The sequence below is a fragment of the Felis catus genome, chromosome D3 (assembly GCF_018350175.1).
Source record: "Felis catus isolate Fca126 chromosome D3, F.catus_Fca126_mat1.0, whole genome shotgun sequence".
NCBI classification, from domain to species: domain Eukaryota; kingdom Metazoa; phylum Chordata; class Mammalia; order Carnivora; family Felidae; genus Felis; species Felis catus.
In genome coordinates, this window is record NC_058379.1 from 41,252,629 (window position 1) to 41,278,645 (window position 26,017).

The 26,017-nt window shown below is 40.6% G+C and overlaps 1 protein-coding gene and 1 pseudogene across 2 annotated transcripts in view; one reads left to right on the forward strand and one right to left on the reverse strand.

Moving 5' to 3' along the window:
- SMCHD1 (structural maintenance of chromosomes flexible hinge domain containing 1) overlaps positions 1-12,875 on the reverse strand; it is a 154,634-nt gene extending 141,759 nt beyond the window's left edge. The window contains exons 1-3 of one of the 2 annotated variants that reach the window (XM_003995046.6): positions 12,552-12,875; positions 5,562-5,637; positions 4,544-4,705 (exon numbers count right to left, since the gene is read on the reverse strand). In XM_003995046.6, the coding sequence (XP_003995095.3) occupies positions 4,544-4,705; positions 5,562-5,637; positions 12,552-12,728 (415 nt within the window). In that variant the 5' untranslated portion in view covers positions 12,729-12,875. Of the gene's footprint in view, positions 1-58; positions 175-4,543; positions 4,706-5,561; positions 5,638-12,551 lie in introns of those variants that run through there. The other variant, XM_045041660.1, reaches the window with a different exon arrangement.
- Positions 12,876-14,155: 1,280 nt separating this feature from the next.
- On the forward strand, positions 14,156-16,326 carry LOC101087688 (annotated as a pseudogene).
- The last annotated feature ends 9,691 nt before the right edge of the window (positions 16,327-26,017 follow it).

A 26,017-nucleotide genomic window follows, 5' to 3' on the forward strand; every position in this document is an offset into this window, starting at 1 on the left:
ACTTTTCCCTCCCAAATACTTCATTTAAAAGTACGAAGTAAAAGAAACTCTGAAGTACCTTAAGCCATCACTTTTATTTTCCAAAGAGCTAGAATTAAAGTATTATCCTGATCCTAATGATATAATACATAATAAAGGCATCATCACCAATCACCACCGCATAAAAAAGCAGTCATCACCCAGTACTTGTAAGGCACTAAACGGCATGAGTCAGCCAGCCATGATTCCTGGCTTCAAGGAGTTTATAATCTAAAGACAGACATACAGACATAGAAGACAAACAGAAGACCATAACCATAAAATCAAATACTAGTTCGTGGTATGTAATACATCATGCACAAGTCAAAAGTAAACACATTTAGAGATGAAGGGGCAAATCTAAAGCAACTATAAAAGTGTCTATTAAGAACTAATTTAGATATGGAAATCTTGTAACTAACAGCAACTTGTCAAATGGCAGAACATGTCTGTTTAACAGAGAACTGCTAATTATTTCCTACAACAACCAAGCTAATATTCAACTTCTTAATGGCTCACTATTATCACCTAATATTCTCTTTTCTTCAAGGTCACTACTAAAACTATTTTCCACTTTTATTTCCTTAATTAAAAAGGGCAACATGCCAAATTTATGTCTCTTACTTTCCCTGAAGCATAACCCAACACTATAAATTAATCCACAGAGTAGCACCCCAGCAAGCATTCCAAAGTCTAAACACTTACAGAATGGCTATGTTTATAAACTACAAAGAAGTTACCACAAATCAGATTACATATAAGGATCTGGCCAATGGTAATGTCTAGAAAATGGAGGAGGAACATTGTAAGAAATGGGAGGAAAAGAAAGAATTAAGAGAAATTTGGAGGGAAGAATTTGGTATCTGCAGAAATATGAATGAACAAAGGAAAAATATTCAAGATGGTTTTGAGTCTTTGCTCTAGAAGACTTGACAAATGGTCATATTTACCAGTAAGGAAAAATTTAGAGGGGAAGGAAAACAATCATTCCGTTTTAGCTGCAATGCCCCACCACTACTACATCAAACTCAATGAGTAGAGGTGGCCCATAGGGAGCTATAACAGATACTTGAGAGAATAAAAACAGCCAGAGGTAAGGATTTTTGCTTCACTGACAGTACAGTTAAGGCTTGGATCACTTAAGAGAAAAGTATAAACAAAGAGCAGCATGACTTGAAGAAATATCCACTATATGGTCAAGGATAGTAAGAAGCACCACCAAAGGCCAATGAAACAAAAGGAGGGAAAGACCTAGGAATGTAAAGTCACAGTAATCAAAGCAAGACCTTAAACAGGGAGACTTTCTTTTTCATATGACAGCAGGAATGATGACTAGCACAACTAATCTGGAAGGCAATTAAATTTATATCAAATCTTGAAAATGAACTACCTATTCACTCTATAATTATATATTTAGAAATCTATCTCCAGAGAAAGAATTACAAGTTCATTCAATATGCAAGTATTTAAACACTTACTATTTTCAGCCATTATTCTAGGGATAGAACAAAACAGACAAGAGTCCTAATCTTGTGGAGTTAACATTCTAATTAAAAGAAGGAAGAATCAGGGCGCCTGAGTGGCTCAGTTGGTTAAGCATATGACTTCAGCTCAGGTCATGATCTCACTCCTGGTGAATTCAAGCTCCACATTAGGCTCTGTGCTGACACCTCAGAGCCTGAAGCCTGTTTTGGATTCTGTCTTCCTGTCTCTCTGCCCCTCCCCTGCTCACCCTCTCTGTCTCAAAAATAAACAAACATTAAAAATTTTTTTTAAAAGATGGAAAATGATGAGAGAGATGGAAAATGTAATATAATCATAATCATGTTAGAAAGTTGTATACGTGATGGAGAAAAGAAAGAGCAAAGAGACTAACAGTAAAGGCACAAAGGAAATACAGTTGCAATCTTAAGCAGGTTAATTTTTGTTAAGAAGGTAATAAACAAAACTTCAAAGAGGTGAGGCAATGAGACAGGGCCTATCTGGACAAAGAGTATTACAGGCAGAAGGCCCTAAGCTAAGTATAGAGCTGGAACTGGGGTAAAATGAACAAGCAAAAAGAAGAGTTGAGACAAAGGCAGAGAACTCACAAAGCAGAGCTACAAAGGCCATATAGATGATTAAAAAGACATCGGCTTTTATTCTCAGTGAAATGAGGAACCATCAGTGTTTTCAGCAGAAGAGTAACACAATCTGACTTCTCAAACCTTACGTGGACAGGCATGAAAAGACAGAAATGAATTAAGAGTTCACTGTATAATCTAGGTGATGATTCCTCGAGATCAGGTTTAAAGAAACAGAAACTGTCATTTCGAGATACACACTAAGGATAGCGCCAACAGAACTTTCTGACAGACTGAATGAAAGATCAATTTGATTCTTGGCCTAAGCAACTAAAAAAACAGCGATAATCAATTTGGATGGGAAAATTATGTGTAGTTAGGATTCACTGATCAGATCAGGGCTCCCATCTTAGGTTTTCTAGTGGAGATAACATATGGGCAGCTGCACAGACAAAACTGGGATTCAGGAGAGAAGTCTGACATTATTATCAATATTTAACTAAAAACTACCATTTCTATCACCTCCATTTAGGAGTCACTGCCATAAAGATGGTATTTAGAACAGTGACATTGGATAGGATGACTAAATAAGATAAGGAACCAAGGAACTAAGCCCTGAGGCACTTCAAGATTAAGAAGGTTGAGGAGGGAGGTCAATTATATCTCAATTAAAGAAAAAAAGAAAAAGAAGAAAAAAAGAAGATGGAGAGAGAAGACTACAGAGAAGACAGTGAGGTAGAAACAAAATAGAGTATGGTTTCTCAAAAGTTAAGTGAAGATTATTTTATCAAGGAGGAAGAAGTGATAAACTGTCAATGCCTTGAATAAAATGGGAACTGAAAACTGATCATTGGATTTAGTCACTGGAGACTTTCAAAGCTAAGTACAGGGGCAACTGGGTGGCTCAGTCAGTTGAGCATATAACTCCTGATTTCAGCTCAGGCCATGGCCCCAGGTTTGTGGGATCAAACTCCCTGTTGGGCTCCTCACTGAGCATGGAGCCTGTTTAAGATACTCTCTACCACTCTCCCCTGGCTCGCACTCTCTTTAAAAAAAAAAAAAATACAAGAGAGTGAAAAGGAGAGAATGGGAAGAGGAGCGACACTACTGACAGTAAATACAGTCAACTCTTTTAAGGAGTTTTGCTGTAAACTGGAACAAAAACTGGGCAGTAGCTGGTGTAAGTAAGTATGATGTTTTTAAGATGGGAGAAATAAGATGGTAGCTTTCTTGTATATAATGAACATCAGAGGTAATAAATATAACGGTTAGGAGTTCAAGTTCGGTAGTTCTTCCTCTGCTAGGGTTCAAATCCTGGCTCCAACACTTACTAATAGGGTGGCCTTTGTCAAACTACCTAAAATCTCTTAGCCTCAGTTTCTTCTGCAAAGTAGGGTCATTACCTAACATTAGCTACTACATGGGATTAAGGATTAAATGAGATAATGTTCATAAAGCATTTGGCACAGAGCCTGCCACTGCAGCTGACAGGAGTAATACCAGTACTTCAGGTGAGGATGTGTACAAAGATTTAGACAAAAGAATATTCAGTCATGTGTAACATAAAAAAGACTAAAAACAACCTAAATGTCTAACAGTAGAACACTGTTCAAAGAAATTTATGTAAATAATGTATAAACACTAAAAACAAATATACACTGACATATATATTAAACATGTTCATTTTATTTTAAACAAAAAAGTAGATTAAAGAAGTATGCACCATATAAAACCACTAAAAAAGTTATGAAAGGGTCTGAAATGATAAACACCAAAGTGTAAGTGGTAGTTATATCTGTGTGGTAGAGATATGATGTTCTCTATGTTCTTTTTACTTATCTATGTATTCTAATTTCCTACAAACTATAATGCATACAATGAGAAAAATATTTTTAATAAGTTTATAATGAATATCTAAGTAGTACTGAACACACTGGCAGGATCCAGACAGAAAAGACTCTCTAAATCAACTGATTTATATAAAGGTCATTAGCAAACAATCCAAAGGTAGGATAAAAAGTGGTGAGAAGTAATGGTAGAAAGAAATAAGAAATGCAGACCAGACCAAAAACCACTTACTTGTGCAGTTCAGGTATACAAATTTGTAACATAAAAAAAAATTTTCTCAATTAGGAGAGGTCTACAGGAAGCCAGGAAGCATAAATCAGAGTATACAAGAGATGGAAAGATATGTAGGTACAATATTTCTTATTCGTTAAAGTGGAAGAAATTGTAATACTAACTAGATTAGTTTTAAAAGAGAGGTATCTTTACTCTGAAGACTTAGATAGAAAAAGAAACATATTGTGATGAAGAGGTGGAAGCAAGGAAGTTCACAATGACCAGTCATATCTTCTAGTAAAGTAGAAACAGAATTTTTAAAAAGTGAAGGAATGCAACATGTGGTCAAGGGATAAAGTATAGTAATAGTTTGTCAAAATTAGTACAGATGTAATACTTACGCAAAGGATTTTGTCCTTCACTTGCGTAATATTCATACATGCCACTTTTAACCAGTGTGTCATAGTGAGGTAGGAAGTCAATTCGTTCTTTTGTAGCTGTAAGTAGTAACTGATTGACTGACTGTAGCAGGTATAAAGTGACTCCATCTTTAACAGTGTCATCTGTAATTAAGAAGTAATAACTTAAGTGCTACATTAGTATCAGAAACACAATGAATTTATAATTCTGAATATGCAAATTATATCTATAAGATATCTTTAGAGATGGTACAGGCAAACCCTCACACAAAGGATCTATCTATAAATTCAGTTGTGTTTTATTAAGGATAGTACAGTGGAATTGGCCCAAATATTTCCACTCATCTAAAACACTCAATTCTTAATAAGTTAAACTATCACAGGAAATCAGACAAAGAACTAAATTCAAAAGGAATCAAGCTCGAAAACTGGCAGGTCCTGGAATCTAATTGGATAAAAAAAAAAAAAGATAGTGGGGGACACCTGGGTGGCTCAGTCAGTTAAGCGTCCAACTTCAGCTCAGGTCATGATCTCACGGTTCATGAGTTCGAGCCCCGCATCTGGCTCTGTGCTGACAGTACAGAGCCTGGAGCCTGCTTTGGATTCTGTGTCTCCCTCTCTTTGCCCCTTCCCCACTCACACTCTGTCTCTCTCTCAAAAATAAACAAACATTAAAAAAATTTAAAAAAAAAAAGATAGTGGAAGAATCTAAGTTGGTGAGAATTAACTTCTTGAGGGCCCATGTAAAAGAAATGTGGCCAAGTATCACACAACATCTCATCTTCTGCAGCCGTAAATGACAACTATTTTTCTATAATCTTGTTTGAAAAATATGACCTCTACACAAACTGTGCACATATAATCAGTTTCCCCCTCCACTCCATGAAAGTAACCAAAATTATCAATAATTTTAGATGTTTATCTGTGTAATAAAATAGTTACTGCCCTATAATATACTAGAATATACTAAATATAAAAGCATCAATTAAACACTGCTTACCAAAATTATCACAGGTAATTTCTTTCCTACTTGTTGTTGTAATAACAAATTTCTCTTCAGGTGAAATGCCAAGTGTCTATCCAAAATAATAGGAATAAAATCAATTATTACACAAAGGAAATAAATACATCATTCAAGTTCATAAGAATATGAAAATATTGATAGTATATCATAACCCTGTAACAATTACTGTATTCGCCTAAGAAATGTAAGTCTTGATATTTAAAAATTTTTCCTTTGCATAATTAAGGACAGCTCTACCTATTAATTACCTATTTGCTTAACAAGGTTGTTTTTTCTTCTACTGGCATATAAAGCCACCTAGGAACATGATGATTAGACGAAATATTTCAAAAGAGTTTTAATATGAGCAGGGCCTCCTAGGCAAAAGGCATGCTATTTCATGTCAACACATAAGTAAACTCATTTGAAGCAAAGCATTAACACTTATGCTCATACAGATTAAATACTTAAACACACGAAAAGTACTAGAAAAAAGGAGAAGTTAATATTTATAACACAGAGGTAACAACAGCCATGCTATGCAGGATTTTCTGTATTAAAGAATCTCTTTATTATAACCCCTTCTAAAAGAGTAACTTTAAAAAATTAAGGCAAATTATAAATTCTGAGAGGGAATTCCAACAGGAGACAAAGAGCATCCTTAGGAAACCAAAAGCCTTCCTGAAACAAGATGAAGATCAACAAAGAGAAAAGAACAAAAAATCATGATCAAAAGGAAAAAATACAAATGAATGACCAATGAACATATAAAAAATAGACATTTTACAACTGATCAAAAAATGACAATAAGAAAAATGAGTTAACATTTCCATTAAAATTTTACATATCTTTACAATTAAAAGACATATGCTCTTTCTAAAATTAAACAATACAACAACGTATAGTTAAGTGAAAAGACTGACTTCTGCTTTGAGTAATGATGGACTAATCTTAGACCAACTTTGCCACCGGGGTGGGACAGACAACTAGACTGATGATACTCACTCAAATCTTCAATAGCGATACTAAACCCTTATTGGTTCCCACTGAAATTTGTTAAAGCACCAACTCCTTATTCTAAACACTGACTAAAGGGAAAAAATAAAGGGGCGCCTGGGTAGCACAGTTGGTTGAGTGCTCTAGATCTCAGCTCAGGTCATGATCTCATAGCTCCTGAGTTCCAGGCCCTTGTAGGGCTCTGTGTTGATGGCATGGAGCCTGCTTGGGATTCTGTTTCCTCTCTCTGCCCTTCCCCGCTTGTGTGCTCTCATGCACTCTCTCTCAAAATAATTAAACTTAAAAAGAAATTAAGGGAAAAAACACAGCATTTATCCTGCCTTTTTGGTACCAACTGTATTTAGAGGTAACCAAAGAGCTCTAATTGATGAGGCAAAGTTGTTATTTAGAGAATTCCAGCTAATAAATACAGGAGGAATGGCAATCAAAATATCACCATTAATGGATGAACTATCAGATCAAATTTTGTTATGGAGGGATCCAGGTGAAACCACCTGAATCCCACCTGAATGCTAATATGATCTTAGCACTGCTAAGAGTGGGAGAAATATTCGTTTATTACATGCCTCTTGATACAATGTAACACAAAGTACCAGCACCACCTACCTATGAGGTATTCTTTGCCTCCATACCTCAAAGAAGTTGAACCTAAATTTTGCTTATAAACCTTTAAAAATAACTTGTTTACAGGACATACGGAGATAGAACAAGTTAAATTACACCATGAAGGAGCACAAATCCATAATGTGCACTATTCAAGAAAAACCTGCTTGATTTCTTCAACAGGCAAAGGTCAAGAAAAACTGAGAGATTGGGGAAAGACAGTTGCGCTGAAATGCTCTAAATTCATAATATAAAAAAACAAATTCAACATGAGGACCCTGATGGAATCTTGATTTTAAAAAACCAATTATAAAAAGACATTTTGAAATAATCAGAGATACCTGTATATAAACAAAGCTATCAGACAATATTTTAAGATGTTAATTTTGATGGTGTGATCACAGAAATCCATGTGAAAAGCTAGGAGTAAAGTGAACCAAGAACTGGAATATGCCACAAAAGACAAAAATGATACTTGTGTGGTAAAATACTTGGTAACTGTTGAATCTGGATGATGAGTTAATGTGGGCTCATTATACTATTATCTCTTTATGTTTGAAGCTTTTCGTAAGAGAAATGTGTAACATAAAATATACTATAACAGACCAGTGGAAGAGAACAGTGGATCGTGATACAGACCCACACATATATACATGGAAATAGGAGGTGACATTATAAATTGGTACGGAAAGAATAATTTCAATGAATGATACTGAAACTAGATAACTGCATAAAAATAGGTAAAATAAGATCCCCATCTTAACATACACAAAAAGAAATTTCAAGAGAATTAAAGATGCTGTATGTTAACCCAAATTTTAGAGGAGAACACAGGAATGATTTTGAGAAGACAGAGAAAGGGATTTCTGAAAATATACAAAAAGTGCAAGCCATAAAGGAAAAAATTAGAAAATATGAAGATACACTCATCCTCACTAGTAGAGAAATTAAAACAACTTATTCCCATGAGGTCGGCAAAAATTTTAAGTCCTGATAATATAAAGTACAGGCCTCCACACAGGGAAACTGGGCCTATACACTATTAATAAAATGATAATTAGGGTCACCTGAATGGCTCAATCGGTTGGGCACCCGATGGGTGAGGTCATGATCTCAGGGTCTGTGGATTCAAGCCCCACACTGGGCTCACTGCTGTCAACACAGAGCCCACTTTGGATCCTCTGTCCACTTCTCTTTCTGCCCCTCCCCCACTCATGCTCTCTCAAAAATAAATATTTATTAAAAAAAAAAAGACTGATAATCAATACAACTATATTGAAAAGCAATCTGGGGGTGCCTGGCTGGCCCTGTCCGAAGAGCATGTGACTGATGCTCTTGGGGTCATGAGTTCAAGTCCTATGTTAGATACAGAGGTTACTTAAACTGTAAAAAAAAAAAAAAAAAGGCAATCTGGTATACTTTACTAAAATTAAAGATAATCATATCCTATGGAATTCCACCCTACAGAAATGAAGCTATGGACATAAACTGATGGGGAATAAAACTGTACTTGTTTAACAAATAAAAACTGGCTTTACAGACCTTTATTAGTTTTGTGTAATGAGTCTTTACTTTTTAGTTCAGTACTACTTTAGTTCTACAGTGCCCAATTGCTAGATCATGTGCTTACATACCCTGCAGAATAAAGTCTGTTCTTACAGTTACTGAAAAACTATGTGCCAAGTTGAATTTTTAAGATTTACATGCATCTGAATTATATCTAATAATTCCATACACTCTCTCCATTAATCTGTTATTCAACTAAGATACTAAGCTTTCTTTTGTCTTCCTTACCTATAATTCTGTATATGAGAATTATTTCTTGAAATCATAATTTTTCTCAATATTTTTAAATCTTTGATATTTGGCAAATATAAATTACATTTTTACATAATTCATTATGCTTTTATTCAAGACGGCATATCCTTCTCTCTCCATATTTTTAGTCTAAATCCTATCTTATCAAGACATAAACTAAAGTCTTGCATGTTTTGTATTAACCTGGCCTTGAATACAGATACACTTACTCTGCCTTTCCCTATACGAAAGCAGAATAACATTCTATTTGGGCAAGAGACTTGATTAGGTTTTTTTTAAATGTTTATTTATTTGAGACAGAGACAGAGACAGAGACAGAGAGAGAGAGAGAGAGAGAGAGAGAGAGAGAGAGAGAGAGAGAGAGAGAATGAGTGGGGGAGGGGCAGAGAGAGAGGGAGACACAGAATCAGAAGCAGGCTCCAGGCTCTGAGCTGTCAGCACAGAGTCTGACACGGGGCTCAAACTCACAAACCTTGAAGTCATGACCTGAGCCAAAGTGGGTCATTCAACCGACTGAACCATCCAGGCGCCCCTAGGTTTTTTCATTTTTAAAAGAATACTTTGATCCCATCGTTTTCTGGGTTAATTGGTAAAGCAGACAGATCTGCCTTTAATGGGTAATAAAAATTACCTGCCTTCCATCTCTTTAGGTCACCTTCAAGCTACGTGTTGTCCAACCTTCCTCAAAAGCCAATTTTAAATATTTCTTAACGGCTATCTAAATTGAGTCCATAAAGTCTTCAAATACTTTAAATTTCATCCATAGATTAAGTCAGAAACTACATACTTCGACACATTGTTCTGAAACTCTGCAAACTAGCCTTTAATTTGTCCTTTGACATTATACCTAACGTGCAGGTTTTGTCCCTGAATCACCCACAGACCAGTAACACCCACACTGCACGTGAGTGAGAAATTTCTAAGAAAAAAAAAAAAGAAGAAAAAAATTTGAGGAGTGCCTGGGTGGCTCTGGTGGTCAAGTATCCAACTTTGGCTCAGGTCATGATCTCGCAGTCCCCAAGTTTGAGCCCCGCATTGGGTTGTGTGCTGACAGCTCAGAGCCTGGAGACCGGTTCAGATTCTGTATCTTCCTCCCTCTCTGCCCCTCCCCCCCCCAAAATAAACATTAAAAATTAAAAAAAAATAAATAAATTCTGCAAAAAAAGTTAGCCTTCCATTCTTTTTCCTTAACTAGTTCTTCCCTCTCCCTCTGATGAAATTTCACCTTTGTCTCTTCCAGCAGAAAAAAGTGGGAAGGAGGAGGAAAGAATTAGTCAAAAGAAAGATTTTGTTTGGTTTTCAAATTAAGATACTGAAGGAATGGAATAAATATATCTATTCCCTATAACAACTTAATTTGAGGCAAAGTGGTATAACAGAAAAAATATGGGTTCTGGGTTTGAATCCTAATTCAAGACTGTACTGTTCTACTTAAGTGAGTCACCATCTCTAAAAGTGAGTTATCACTTCTGTAATAATACTTCCCCTAAATAACAGTTACTGACACTTTTCACAAGGGAGAATTTATTTCTAAAGAGGGAGTGAATTAGTACAATGTTATTGAAAACAAATCTGAAAATACCTATCAAGTGCTTTAAAAATATTCCTGACCTTTGATACAGAAAATTCACTTTCAAGTTTCTAAACAAAAGAAAAAGACATAAAACACGATGTATTCAAAGATGCTTATCATGGAATTACTTAAAATTGAAAGTAACGTAAATGTTGACAAAAAGAAGGGATTTGGTTATGTAAACAGTGGTACGAAACAAACTATTTCAAACTTTGATTATGAAGACTTGCATTAAAATAGAAAAATGCTGACAATATTAACTGAAAAAATAGAATGCAAACGTGCGTCACAACAATAAAAAAAAAAAAAAATCGGGGTAGGGTTATCTGGGTGGCTCAGTCGGTTAAGCATCCAACTTCTGCCCGGGTCATGATCTCTAGGTTTGAGTTTGAGCACTGCCTCGGGATCTGTGCTGACAGCTCAGAGCCTGGAGCCTGCTTGGGATTCTGTGTCTCCCCCTCTCTCCGCCCCTCCCACGCTCGTGCTCTCTCTCAATAAATAAATGTTAAAAAAAAAAATTTTTTTTAAATCGGATAAGGATACAAAAAAATAACTCCAAGTGCTACCAGTATTTATAAATGTTATAGTAAAGGTTTCCTTTCCTCCCCCCTCTGTTCCATATTTTCTTTAATGTGCCGATATTTTTAATAAAAATAATGAACATAAAGAGTTCCCTTTTTGTGGAATGGTTTTGGAAACATTCATCAAAAAAAGATGAGCATTCATTCGGTTTTCAAATACATGGGAATCTGCTACTTCCAGGCACGGAATGAATGCACTGTTTATAATTTTGGCATTTGCCATGTGCCAGGCACAGTTCTGGACACTGGGAATACAGCCGTGAACAAACCAAAGTCCTTGCTCTTAAGTCGCTCTTATTCTACAGATATTGATTTCAATTATTTCAGCAACTACACAGAGTTGTGTGTCTAGAACAGTACTAAATCACCAGCCTCACCAAATTAAAACAATGCTTCAACACAAAGTTCTCTTTCCTTGGAAGCTAAGTAGCTTTGTAGTTTAAAAAGAACTTCATGTGGTTAAAGCAGCACAGGGCTATATCTCTCTTTAAAGCTCAGGCACCACCACCGCCACATATCTAGAAGACACTTGACAGTTTAAAGTAGCTTTTCCTACACAATCAGTAGTTTTTAAAGCAAACTAACACAGTCGAGATACATATACAAATATATATAGTCACACATATACACATCACACACACACACATATATATACACTATATATACACACACTATATATATACACACACACACACCCTTCTTTGATGTTTCACAGCTACCCACAGACACCTTTCGAGTTAGTTCTAAAACTCTCAAGGGCTACGGTTCAGAAAACCAGAAGGGCAGCTCCACCTGCGAAGCTAACTCGGACAAGTGCTTCCACCAGGGAAAGAAGGACCTTGCCAGGGCGGGCCCACAAACCTCCTTGACAGGACGACCGGGGAAACTATTGGATCATTTAATGAACCTGAGGTAAACCGACTCCAGGAATTTCAGAACTCCCAACCATCGCAAGTCATAACAGAGCCATCGGGTTACAACTCTGTTCTCTATTTTAAAACAAAAAGTTCCTCACGAAAGAGACACAGTGACTTTTCCCTCCTGGAAGATGGGTTTAGAGTACTAAGGGTTTAGAGTACTAAGGTCGCCACGGGCCAATTAAACGCGAGGTTAAGAAATCCCGGGCAGCGAGGGCCACCCCGACCCCAACCCCGTAAAAGGGCAGGGGGAGGCCCACGGAGTTGCTGGCTCTACACTCCCAGGCCGAGGCTGGGACCAGCCCAAGGCTTCCAGCCGCCCGGCCACGGGCATGGCGGGCACCCGGCAGAGAGAAGCCAAGGCCGCAGAACTAGGGCCAGGTGACAGGTTTATTGCCCTTGGTGAGCAAGTTGAGTGTCTCGTCACCTTCCCAACCCAAACTCTACCCGCGCATCCCTCCTCGGACCCTTGGCGTACCTGACACACAGAGGCGCGGAACCTTGCGTAGTCCGAGCGCTCCTCGACCTGCAGCACCCGGTCCCCGAGCTCGGACTCCTTTTCCCGCCGGTCAAACAAGTACACCGTCCTGCAGCCGTCGCCTCCGCCGTCCTCTCCAGTTCCCACCGAGGGCCCGCCGCCGCCCGCCGCTGCCATATTGGGGGAAAGGAGAAAAAACGGCAGCGCCGGCCTCTACCGCGGCCGGCTCGGGGCCGAGGTGCAGGCTCCGCTCGGCGCCTTTAGCTCCAGCCCCCGGGGCGGCGCGAGGCCTCTAGCCCGGCGCGCTGCAGCTCCTCCCTCAGTGGCGGAGGCGGCGGCCGAGCAGCGCCGGGCGCGAGGATCACCCGGGAACCGATTCAAACGAGCTCCTGCTCCTGCACACGTCACTTCCGCGGCCCGTCGATCCCGGGGAGAAGGGGGCGCGCAGCGCGCTCTCCGTATGGCCGGGACCCGCGCCCGCCGCCTTCCACGCGAGCTTCGCAGTGCAACCCACGACCAGGGCCGCCGCCCGGACTGTGGCGCAGGAGGAAGAAGGGCCTTTCGCGGCGCACAGCAGGCGGGGCGAATCCGGCAGGCCGCGCGGGCGGGGCGGGGCTTCAGCGTCTGCCTCCCTGGACCCGCCCCTTTCGCCCTCCAGAAGTTGGGAGGGAAGCGCGGTTCCTTGTGGGCGCCTGCGCTCTGGGGGGCGACCCATTTCCCAAGAAGGAGAGCTAGCGCGGAGACCTGCTGCAGGGGTCTTCCGAGTGGTTGTTTTCTCCTGGCCGAGAATGTCCTGGTACATTCCCGCCTTAGCGTGACCCCAACCGACTCTTCCTGGCCTCGAGCTCCCGGGGCTGCGGCGGTGGTGCCCGGGCCAGGGCTGCGTCCTCTGCGCCCTGGTCGCCTGAATGCGGAGGCTGGAAGAGGTCGGGCTGGCGGGCCTCGGGCGTCGCTGGGTGGGATTTCCTACGTAGCGAGCACGTGTGTCCCCACGCGGAGAAAACAGACGCCCAGGCACCTACGCCACCTTTTCCACCCCATTTGCTAGTGGTTCTTTGTGGGCTCCAGTGTGGGCCACTGAGACAAAGCTGGTCCCTGAGAATGTCCGAACCGAGATTCTGTGACGTCACTGTGGCCTTCCCTCAGGCGGCCTTTGAGGGTCCTGAAATGTCTGCGATTCTAAACCTTCCCACTGAACTGGCCAGACCTTCACCGCAGCGGTCTTGTTGCCAAAAATTGTGAATGAGAACACCTATGCCAAAGGATTAAGTTACGTAATTTTAGCAAAATGCTTACCATATAGTCTGCTTTCATAAAAGTCTTTATTGCCTTTCATTAAACATGCTTACCGCCCGTAGTGCCCTAACTCAACAACAAATAAAAATGTCATTGTTGGGAGGACTCAGTCATTTATTCTCCAATTCTTTTTTTTTTTTTAATTTATTTATTTTTGAGAGAGAGAAGGAGACATAATCTGAAGCAGGCTCCAGTCTCTGAGCTGTCAGCACAGAGCCTGCAGGCTCCAACCCACAAACGATGAGATCATGACCCAAGACCAAGTTGGACTTAGAGCCACCCAGGCGCCCCTACTCTCCAATTCTTAAAAATGTTTAGTGAATATTTTGTACTTGAGAGTGACATTTAAATTCCCAAATCCCAAAGTAGCAGACTGGGATTTTTCAATTCTCCAAAAATTGTGGGTAATTATTTAGTATATTTTCCGTTTTACTAGGTTTGGAAAGATCTTCATGGTTAATTATATAGATGGATTATTATCATTAGTGTATGTTATAAGCTTAGATTTGCTTGTTCCAGAATCTTGGGGGAGGGGAGTAGCTAGACTTACGATATTAAAGGTAGAACATAGTACGAACAAGAGTGTGAAGGCATGTATGTTTGGGGAACATAATTAGGACTGGAAGTGGAGAGAATAGAGCAGTAGATAGTGGGAGATACAGTTGGCAAGAGGCAAGTTGTGGCCAAATGCCATTAATGTTCTTGAAGGGAGAAGTAGGAGAAGGCAGACCAAAGTAACCTCTAACTCCTATGGGATTTCTTTGATGTCATGTTTTATTTCACAAATTCATGTGAACTATTTCCTTCTATAATGTAATAGTCTTTGGTATAAATATCTTGAGAAAAATACAAATTTAATAAAATTCTTAGCTTACTCTTTCATCAAATTGAGATTAGGGCTGGTTCATCATCAGGGGAGTCCCATTTCTCTGTACAGTATAGATATGTGGATACGAGCAGAAACTCTTTTCACGTCTGTAGAAGAGATTTCAAGATAATTGCCAAGAGGAGAAATACAAAACTGCCAGAGAAGTGTACTATAATATTATGGGCAACTATTGATGGAAGTATTGATAGTATCTTCTTCAGAGGTCAAGTGTGAATCAGTCTCATATGCCAGTATGGTAACCTGAATAGCCTCAGAACCATTTCCATAACTTGTTCTCCAGAGAAACTCTCCAAATAGCTTTTTCAACAAAAAAAGATGAGTTTGTTCTTTATTCAATTTGAAAAAAGTTTGTAATGACCCAGTATCACAACTAGTTCTCTTCAACTGACTCAATTTTTATTTTCATTAGCCATCATACCATATCGACTGTAAACAAGTGTTCCTTTACCATTTATCTATTGCTGTACAACAATCTACCCCAAAAACTAAGTAGCTTCTTGCACAGCTCTCCAGGGCCCACCCTCCGGGACATGGCCCCCATAATCTGAAATGCCATAGACCCAGACTGGAGCTGCTGGAAGGCAGTGAATAGTATAACTCTTCAAGCCCACAACTAAAAATGGCCTCCAGTAACACTACATTGCAAAAAATGGGAAAGAGGGACGCCTGGGTAGCTCAGTCGGTTAAGCCTCCAACTCTTGGTTTTTGGCTCAGGTCATGATCTCACCTTCCTGAGTTTCAGCCCTGCATTAGGCTCTGTGCTGACTGGGCAGAGTCCATTTGAAATTCTCTCTGCCTCTACTCCGCTAGCCCTGTCTTTGTCTCTTTCAAAATAAAAAAGTTTTTAAAAATGGAAAAGAAACAAATGGAAGAAGTAAAAGAGGGGCACCTGGCTGGCTCAGTTGGTTAAGCATTCAACTCTTGAATTTGGCTCTAGTCATGATCCCAGGATCGAGGAATGTGGGAGGGAGCCCTGCATCAGGCTCCGCACTGAGAATGGGCCTGCTTAAGTTCTCTCTCTCTCTCTCTGCCCTTCTGCCCCCCTTCTGTGCTCTCTCTCTCTCTCTAAAATAAAAAATTAAAATAAAATAAAATTTAAAAAGGAAGAAGTAAAAGAGTTGAAGAGCCTAAAGATTTGGTGGTGGAAAAAGTACAGTACCGATGTGTAGAGAATGGGAGGGTGGAGTAGTTCTTTAAGTGGAAGAGATTTACAGATTCTGACAATACTTGAAAACCTGAAGAAAATTTAGATCATCCATAGTTAATCAAGCTTTTTTTAATTCTCAAAAAGCCATTAAAGAAAAAGGACAAAGAAAATCTTTATCTGACAGTGAATCTGATGATACCAAATCAAAGAAAGAAAGAGATGTTGCTGACTAACCAAGATGTTTTGCCAATGGTCTTGGTCCTAAACAAATACTTAGTGTCATAGACAACAACAAAGAATTAATCTTTCTCATGAAATGGAGAGATGCAGATGAGACAGACATAGTGTTGGCAAAAGAGGCAAACATGAAGTGCCCTTAAATTGTAATTGCTCTTTAAAAAAAGAGACAAACTCTGCATTCTTGTCCAGAAGATGCTCAATAATTGTTCATATATATATATATATATATATATATATATATATATATATATGTCTTTTTTATGAGTATTTTTTTTTTGAGAGAGAGAGCAGGGTGGGGCAGAGAGAGAGGGAGAGAGATTCCCAAGTAGGCTCTGCACCATTAGCACAGAGCCAAACATGGTGGTGCTTGAATCCATGAACCATGAGATCATGACATGAGCCGAAACCAAGAGTTGATTGTTTAACCAGCTGAGCCATTTTCATTCTAAAGAAAATCAAACTTAATCTGTTCATTTTGAGTAGTATTGAGAGAATTATTGGGTTGTTTTTGGTTTTTGCATCAATAGCACTGGTTACTTTGGACAAATAAAAATGAAGCTATAGTTGCTTCATTTATCAGAAAAGAACACATGATACTGTTGTATATTATTCTATCTGCATTAGAGAACAGTTTTTCTAAATGTTAAAAAAATGCCCATAGTCATCACTGAATCAGAACTTAGGTTTAACCTATAGTGGCTAAGGACCATTCTGGGTATTTTGTTTAAGTGTTTTTGTGTGTATACATAAATACAAGTGTAAATGGTTGTTAATGGGGTTTTGTTTTTGTTTTTGTTTTTTGGGTTTGTTTTGTTTTGGTTTGGTTTTTTTTTTGCATTCACCAAAACAAAAATAGCATTTTACAACCATGAGTAAGTTCATGTTGTTTCTGGGATGCCATCATTCTGAGCAACCCAAGAAATAGATTACTTCAGGCTAAATTGAAAGTTTTCTGAAGCCAGAAACTCTCAACCAAATAGATGATTCTATAATTAATTAAACAATTTAAAGTAGACATCACAATTCCTACTTTATCTATAGTTATATAAAGGTAACAGTTTATTTGCAAAACTCCCTGAAAGGAAAAAATTTTATCACTACCAATAACCTAACCACTCAGGGGAGAAAACTAAACAAATAATGGTGTTTTTTAATAAGCCAAACAAGGCTTAGTTAAATGGGCATTCAAAGTTCTTCTTAGAGAACCATTCCTTTACAAAAGGTTGAAATCCTTGTGTTATATTGATTGAAAGATCGTAATTCATGGAAAGTGTTCATGAAACCAATCAGGTGATGAGAAATGTTGCTGTTTTGGACCTACTGCATAAATGAGCAAACAAACTTTTGTAGTTTAAACTATTGATTTGCATATTTTTCCTTTACCCGACCTATTCCTTACACGTAGGTTCAGTCTTTTCAGTATTTGTGTTACTGGTCCAGCAGAAGTCAGGAAACACAGTAACTCTATAGTAATCAGAATGTCATTCAACTGTGTATTGCTTACTTTATTGTAAATATTGGTAAACAGTGGTCAGTAAACAGTTTTACATTTAAAAATCTTAGTAGGGGGCACCTGGGTGGCTCAGTCAGTTAAGTGTCCAACTCTTGGTTCTGGCTCAGGTCATGGTCTCACGGTTTTGTGGGTTCAAACCCTGCATTGGGCTCTGTGCGGGCAGCGTAGAGCCTGCTTGGGATTCTCTCTCTCTTCTTCTCTCTCTGCCCCTTCCTTACTTGCCCTGTCTCTGTCTCTGTCTCTCTCAAAATAAATAAGCTTTAAAAAAATAAAAAATAATTTAAAAAAATTTTAAAAACTTAGTGGTTTCAACCAGGAGCCATGTATTTACTCATGATTCTGAAATGTGGACTCAACTTCACTGGGCAGTTCTGCTGGTCTCACTTGAGATCACATCTACAACAGAAGTCACCTAGCAGCCTGACTGGGGCTAAAGTCCACGATGGTCTCATTCACTTGACTGGCAGCTGAGACTATTGGGAACTGAAGCTCAGTTTACCTCTACTAGGCATCTCTAATGAGCTTGGTTTTCTTACTTGGCTGTCACAGAATTTCAAAAGGAAAAACTCTAATGTGCAAATGCCTGTGAAAGCTCTGCTTGCATTGCATTTGCTGATGTCATTTGTCAAAGCTAGTCATATAGCCCAACTCCTGAGTGGTCCTATCCCACAATACAAGGAAGCTTACAGAAATTCCTGCTGATTCTGGGTTAGTGCTATTGTCTGTGTACTGTGATGAGACCAGTTTGATAAAATATTACAGGTCTAAGACAGTTGGCAGAAAGAAGGGGGAGAAATTACAATCTTGTTAGGATTTGCTGATGAAGTTAAATTCTCCTCAAATAAAAATACCTAGAATATAAAGAGCAAGGAAAGGGAGATTTTGAATACTCCTATCTTCCCAACAAAATTTTCTTGTAAGTTTATTTGAGAGGGACTGTGTGAACCGTGTGAGAGTGGGAGGGGAAAAGAGAGGGAGGGGCGGAGAGAGAGAATCCCAAGCAGAGAGGGAGGGACAGAGAGCGAGTCCCACCCTGACCTCATGGAGCCCCATGTGAGGCTCAAACTCATCAACTGTGTGACCATGACCTGAGCTGAAATCAAGAGTCAGAGGCTTAGCCAACTGAGCCACCCAGGCAGCCCTGAAAAAACAAAACTTTAAAAAAAATTTTTTAACATTTATTATTGAGAGACAAAGACATAGCATGAGCATGGGAGGGGCAGAGAGACGTGGAGACACAGAATCTGAAGCAGGCTCCAGGCTCTGAGCTGCCAGCACAGAGCCCGATGCAGGGCTCGAACTCACAAACTGTGAGATCATGACCTGAGCCGAAGTTGGACGCTTAACCTACTGAGCCACCCAGGTGCCCCCCCAATGTTTTTTAAGTACACTTCTTAAGGTAAAGAAAGGTAAGGACAATTTCGGTGACTCAGACTGAGTTCAGACTTTGACAGCTAAAATTGTTTATGACTCTGAGCCCCAATCTACCAGGTTGGTAGAAAACATCTGGAGGTTCCTTTGTTTCTAGTTTTAACAAATTCCAAGTTCTGGGGCGCCTGGGTGGCTCCGTCGGTTAAGCGTCCGACTTTGGCTCAGGTCATGATCTCACAGTTCTTGAGTTCGAGCCCGGTGTCGGGCTTTGTGTTGCCGGCTCAGATCCTGGAGCCTGCTTCAGATTCTGTGTCTCCTTCTCTCTCTGGCCCTCCCTCACTTGTGCTCTGTCTCTCTCTGTCTCTCAAAAATAAAAAAGGTAAAACAACAACAACAACAGCAAAAGTTCCAAGTTCTGAGTAGTGGGGAGAGAAGCTCATCGTTGTCAACATGGCCTCTTTAGATCTGATGGCTTCCTGTTGCTTTTGCGCTACCTCGAACATGGGAACCTCTTGCAAGGCTTTGATCTCATCTGCTCAGGTGTGCTATATAGCTAGCTAGGAGAGTTGGGAGTACCCGCTCTTCTTACCAGCCCAGAGGGAATCTTTCTTTAATTTTAATTTTTAAAAATGTTTACTTATGGGGGCACCTGGGTGGCTCAGGTCATGATCTCACAGTTTGTGGGTTCAAGCCCCATGTTGGACTCTGCGCTGACAGCTCAGAGCCTGGAGCCTGCTTCACGTTCTTTGTTTCCCTCTTTATCTCTTTGCCTCTCCCCTGCTTGTGCTCTCTTTCTCAAAAATAATAAATACGTAAATAAATAAACAAACTCTTTTCAAATGTTTATTTATTTTGAGAGGGAGAGAGGGAGAGAGAGAGAGCATTCCAAGCAGGCTCTGCATTGTCAGCACAGAGCCCAACACAGGGCTCAATCCCACGAACCGTGAAATCATAACCTGAACCAAAATCAAGACTCAGATGCTTAACCCACTGAGCCACCCAGGTGCCCCTTTAATTTTAATTTTAATCCATCTCTCTTCATCTTTCTTCAAGGTACTCTATCAATCCCTAGAAGTCCTTCACTCATTTTCATCCCCTCTCCAAAGCCCTTTGCATTCCTCTAAGAGCTTAGGTCTTTAGAAAAAAAGTTCCCAGGAGGGAAGTATCTTTTCTACTCTGCACCTTGTTTCAGTTATCTATTGCTGTATAACCAATTACCTTAAAACCTAGTGGCTTAAAATAATAATCTTTTTCTTTGTTTCTTTTTTTAAGTTTATTTATTTATTTTGAGAGAGAGAGTGTGTGAGCAAGTGGGGGAGGGACAGAGAGAGAGGGAGAAAGAGAATCCCAAGAGGGCTCCACACTGCTAACGCAGGGCTCAAACTCATGAACTATGTATGAGATTGTGACCTGAGCCAAAACTGAGAGTCGGACGCTTAACCGACTGAGCCACCCAGATGCCCCCAAACAACAATATTTTTCATTTTCTCATGATTCGGCAATTTTGGCAAGGCTTGGTGGAACCAGATTTCTCTGCCCCTGATGGTATCAGCTTGGGCAGTTCTTTGAGGAATCACATCTAAGATGCCTTACTCATATAGCTGGCAAGTTGGTGCTGGTTGTTTGCTGGGAGCTCTGCTGGGCGTGTTGGCCAGGACCCTCAGATCTCTTTCTCAACTCTTCCTCATGGCTAAATTAGGATTTTCATAGAGGTGGTCTCAGTGTAGTCAGACTAGTGGCTGACTCCCCCTAGAGCACAAAAGTGGAAGCTTGCAAAATTGAAGGTTTAGGGCTGGAACAGCGTTACTTCTGCCATACTCCATTGGTTAAAGCAAGTCATAGGGCCAACCTAGATTAAAGGGAAGGGATGATACCACAGGCAAGAATATGGGAGAAATGGGTCTTTGAGGGCCACCAAAGTAATTGTGACAAAGTTCTCCTGGGGCAAGAAATCACACAGTCTGCTATTTTCTTGAATTACAGTAGGCAGTTGGTGGGGTTGGTTATGGGAAAATCAAAGAAGGAAAAACGTGTTAAAATAAGCTAAGATCTCAGAATATATCTCCAGCCATATAAGCCTTTCCCAACTTTCTCCTGATATATTAGCTTTAATTTCCATGTCACTTAAAGAACCAACTTTAAATAAAACACCTTAAACATTTTAAATTAACGGTTTGATTGTGTTTTCACCTTTTGATAATAAAACATTGATTAGTATTTCCTTCAAAACAAATCCATATAGTTGCCAGGACCATAGGGCCAGCAGCACCCTGGCCTGGGCCTCTGAGCCTTGTAGCCCTGGTCACACCCCATCCAGCCTATTGCCTGGGGGGCTCTGCTGGTGGGAGGAGGACACCACGGCTAGAGAGGTCTTAAAACTGGACAAATCTATCCAGCAGAAAAAGATATGTCGCTGAAGAAGCAAAGAAGGTCCCCAGATATTGGACTGCCAGCACTGCAGCATTTTAAAGACCCAGGATTCTTGTTTGAAGCAGAATAACCCTTCTCAGACTCTGCCCAGGATAAATTAGCGGCTGAAGAAAAAACAAAAAACAGGGGCACCTGAGTGGCTCAGTTGGTTAAGCCTCCGACTTCGGCTCAGGTAATGATCTCACGGTTCGTGAGTTCGAGCCCCGCATCCGGCTCTGTGCTGACAGCTCAGAACCTGGAGCCTGCTTCGGATTCTGTGTCTCCCTCTCTCTCTGCACCCCACCCCCCACTCCTGGTCTGTCTCTCTCTTTCTCTCTCTCTCTGTCTCTCAAAAATAAATAAACATTAAAAGAAAAAAACAGCCGTGAAGAAGAAAGGTACAAGAACACATGCAGACTTGGGGGTGCTCCAATGAATGAGGACACAGATTTGGAAGGATTCACTCATTCACTCAGTCAATCCTCAAGTATTCACCTCTGCTCCTTCATCATGTTTAGGGAGAAAACACATGTTTTGTATGTCCTCATTACAGCAATGGGTTTTACATAAACTATCTTATTTAAGTGTCACATCCACCCCAGAAAGGCCATTTTACAATTTAGCAACCTGGAATTCAAAGAGGTTAGTCAATATGTTCAAAACTTATACCCAGACTGGCCCCAAAGCTCTGCTACTTGTTCTTCCAAATATTCTTTAAAAAAATTTTTTTTTTCAACGTTTATTTATTTTTGGGACAGAGAGAGACAGAGCATGAACGGGGGAGGGGCAGAGAGAGAGGGAGACACAGAATCGGAAACAGGCTCCAGGCTCTGAGCCGTCAGCCCAGAGCCCGACGCGGGGCTCGAACTCACGGACCGCGAGATCGTGACCTGGCTGAAGTCGGACGCTTAACCGACTGCACCACCCAGGCGTCCCCCAAATATTCTTTAACTAAAGGAGATGGGGTACCTTTGCCACCAATAGGAAATTCCCCATGTCTGTCATCAATACCAGTCAGCTTTTGTTCCTGTAACAAACATTCCAAAAATATCAGTGATCTTTTTTGAGAAAACACTTTCTGTACTGATGTACAATTAGCATAGAGTGTTATATTAGTTTCAGGTGTGTAATATAATATTCAACCATTCTATACATTTCTCAGTGCTCCACACGATGAATGTACTCTTAATCTCCTTCACGTATTTCTCCCATCTCCTCCCCCCCACCCACTGCAACAGTCTCTTCTCTGTATTTAAGTCTAGATTTTTGTCTCTTTTTCCTTTGTTCATTTGTTTTCTTTCTTCTATTCCACATATAACAGTATATATTACCTAAGTTTCTGTCAAAGACATGTGTAGCCACCACTCAACTTAAGAAAAATAGTATTCCTGATATTTTGAAGGCCCCTCCCAAAATAACATCTCTTTACTACTAAGGTACTTTCTGTTTTGAAATGTGTAGGTATTCACACTCAGATATCGCCTCACGCCAGTCAGAGTGGCCAAAATGAACAAATCAGGAGACTATAGATGCTGGAGAGGATGTGGAGAAACGGGAACTCTCTTGCACTGTTGGTGGGAATGCAAACTGGTGCAGCCACTCTGGAAAACAGTGTGGAGGTTCCACAGAAAATTAAAAATAGACCTACCCTATGACCCAGCAATAGCACTGCTAGGAATTTATCCAAGGGATACAGGAGTACTGATGCATACGGCCACTTGTACCCCAATGTTTATAGCCGCACTCTCAACAATAGCCAAATTATGGAAAGAGCCTAAATGTCCATCAACTGATGAATGGATAAAGAAATTGTGGTTTATATACACAATGGAGTACTACATGGCAATGAGAAAGAACGAAATATGGCCCTTTGTAGCAACGTGGATGGAACTGGAGAGTGTGATGCTAAGTGAAATAAGCCATACAGAGAAAGACAGATACCATATGGTTTCACTCTTAGGTGGATCCTGAGAAACTTAACAGAAACCCATGCGGGAGGGGAAGGAAAAAAAAAAAAAAGGTTAGAGTGGAAGAGAGCCAAAGCATAAGAGACTCTTAAAAACTGAGAACAAACTATGGGTTGATGGGGGGTGGGAGGGAGGGGAGGGTGGGTGATGGGTATTGAGGAGGGCACCTTTTGGGATGAGCACTGGGTGTTGTATGGAAACCAATCTGACAATAAATTTCATATATTGAAAAAAAAAAAGAAATGTGTGTAGGTATTTTTTCCTTTTGTTTACGATAAGTTATTTGGTTTCCAAAAGTTTTTGAATTTTATATAGTGTAAAGGAAAAACAACACTCGCTGTGTGTCTCCTCTACTTTCAATATTCCACTACAACACTACCTCAGTTCTGGCCCTAGATGTGTGTTTCCCACATAGCAAGCAGTTCTGCAACACCAGTAGGGCCCCTACAGTTTAATTAGATCCCGCAGGTGAAGGGTTCCGTCCTACAGGGCTGCCTCCTTTCTGCTCTTCAAATGCTCAATCACAAGTCCATGTTGTCACCTGTGCTTCAGACACAATGGCTATTAATTGGAGGTTTCCACTACCCCATCCTTGGGTTCAATTAATTGGTTAGAGCAGCTCGCAGAACTCAGGAAAACATTTACTTACCAGATTACAGGTTTATCATAAAAGGACATAAGTCAAGAAGAGTTAGAGGGAAGAGATGTCTAGGGCAAGGTATGGGGGACGGGACATGGAGCTTCCATGTTCTCTCTCTATCTCTCTCTGTCTCTCTCTTGGCTCTCCACTGTCCCAGAACCTCTGTGCCTTCATCAATGTAGAAACTCTCCAAACCATCCTTCTGGGTTTTTGTGGAGGCTTCATTACATAGGCATGATTGATTAAATCATCAGCCATTGGTGACTGATTCAACCTCCCTTTCCTAGGAGATGGGTGGTAGGTGGGTGGGACTGAAAATTCCTCCAATCCTGGTTGTTTCCACTGGCAAACAACCTCCATCCTCAGGGCTTTCTAAGAATCCCCTCATTTTTTTTTTTTTTTAATTTTTTTTCAACGTTCTTTTAATTTATTTTTGGGACAGAGAGAGAGACAGAGCATGAACGGGGGAGGGGCAGAGAGAGAGGGAGACACAGAATATAAACAGGCTTCAGGCTCCGAGCCATCAGCCCAGAGCCTGACGCAGGGCTCGAACTCACAGACCGCGAGATCGTGACCTGTCTGAAGTCGGACGCTTAACCGACTGCGCCACCCAAGCGCCCCAAGAATCCCCTCATTAACATAAACTCAGAAATAGTTGTAAGGGGATTGTTATGAATCTCTCTTACCACTTAAGAAATTCTAAGGGTTTTAGGGCTATGTGTCAGGAACAGCAAGATCAGATATACATTTCATATTATAAATCACAGTTATCACATATACTTTTATATATTCTTCTGCAACTACTTTTTTTTTGCTCGAATATTTGTGACATTCATTCATGCTGATGCATGTAGCTGTAGTTCATTCTATACAATATTTCTTGATATAATACATTTTTTCCATTCTATCAATGGACATATTATTATTATCACTATTATTATTTATTATTATGTTGGAGACCCATTTAATGTGGTCGTTCAAGGCCTGGGCAGAGTGGAGTACCCAAGAACTGGTCAGGCAGGCAAGGTGGGTGGGTGGCAGGCCCACACCTGACCCCCAAAGGGGATGCCAGGAGGGGGCTGATCCAGGCACAACAGGGGGAGGCCCAGATGACCTGTAGGTCAGCCCTTGAGAAGCTATCTAAACCAGGTGATGAATGCCTAGGCCAGAGCCTAGCCCAGGGAGGTAGGGTTGGGGTTGGTTAGGGGCTCCCAGAGCCTGGGGGCTGGCATCACTAGGACCCTCCCCCATCTGCTGCTGGAACCCAAGGCAGAACTCAACTATCAAGTGGGACTCAAGCAGCTCCTGGAAGCAAGGGTGGAGGTGTTCATTTTTCCTCTATATGGTCCAGACAGGAATTGATCTAGTCCAACATGGCAGCATATCCTGCTTCCCTGAAGCTGTTGTCCCCATCTGCTGTGTTTACCTCCAAGGGATGCCCAGGTCCCCACTGGGGCCAACTTTGTGGGGCCACACAACAATGGAGGAGCACGGTGACCATTATGCCACCAGCCACTCCTGGGAGGAAGATGGGCTTAATAGATGTTTTAATTATTTCTAGGATTTGGGTTTCTTGTTTGTTTCTGCTTTTTAAAAAATCAGGCTTCTATGAATATTTGTGTGTTATTTTCTGACTTTCTTATGCAATGGATATACCGCATAGAATATATATCAAGTGTCATAGAGTATGTGTACTTATAAATTTACCAGATAAGGCCAAAATTTTAAGCAAGACTGTAGAAGAGTTACTGCCCACTCCCTTCCCTTGTCAACACTTAGGAGTGTTTTTTACTTGAAATTTTTTTTGTCCTGGGGCACCTGGGTGGCTCAGTCGGTTGAGCGACCGACTTCGGCTCAGGTCATGATCTTGCAGTCTGTGGGTTCGAGCCCTGTGTCGGGCTCTGTGCTGACAGCTCAGAGTCTGGAGCCTGCTTTGGATTCTGTCTCCCTCTCTCTCTGCCCCTCCCCCGCTCATGCTCTGTCTCTCTCTCTCT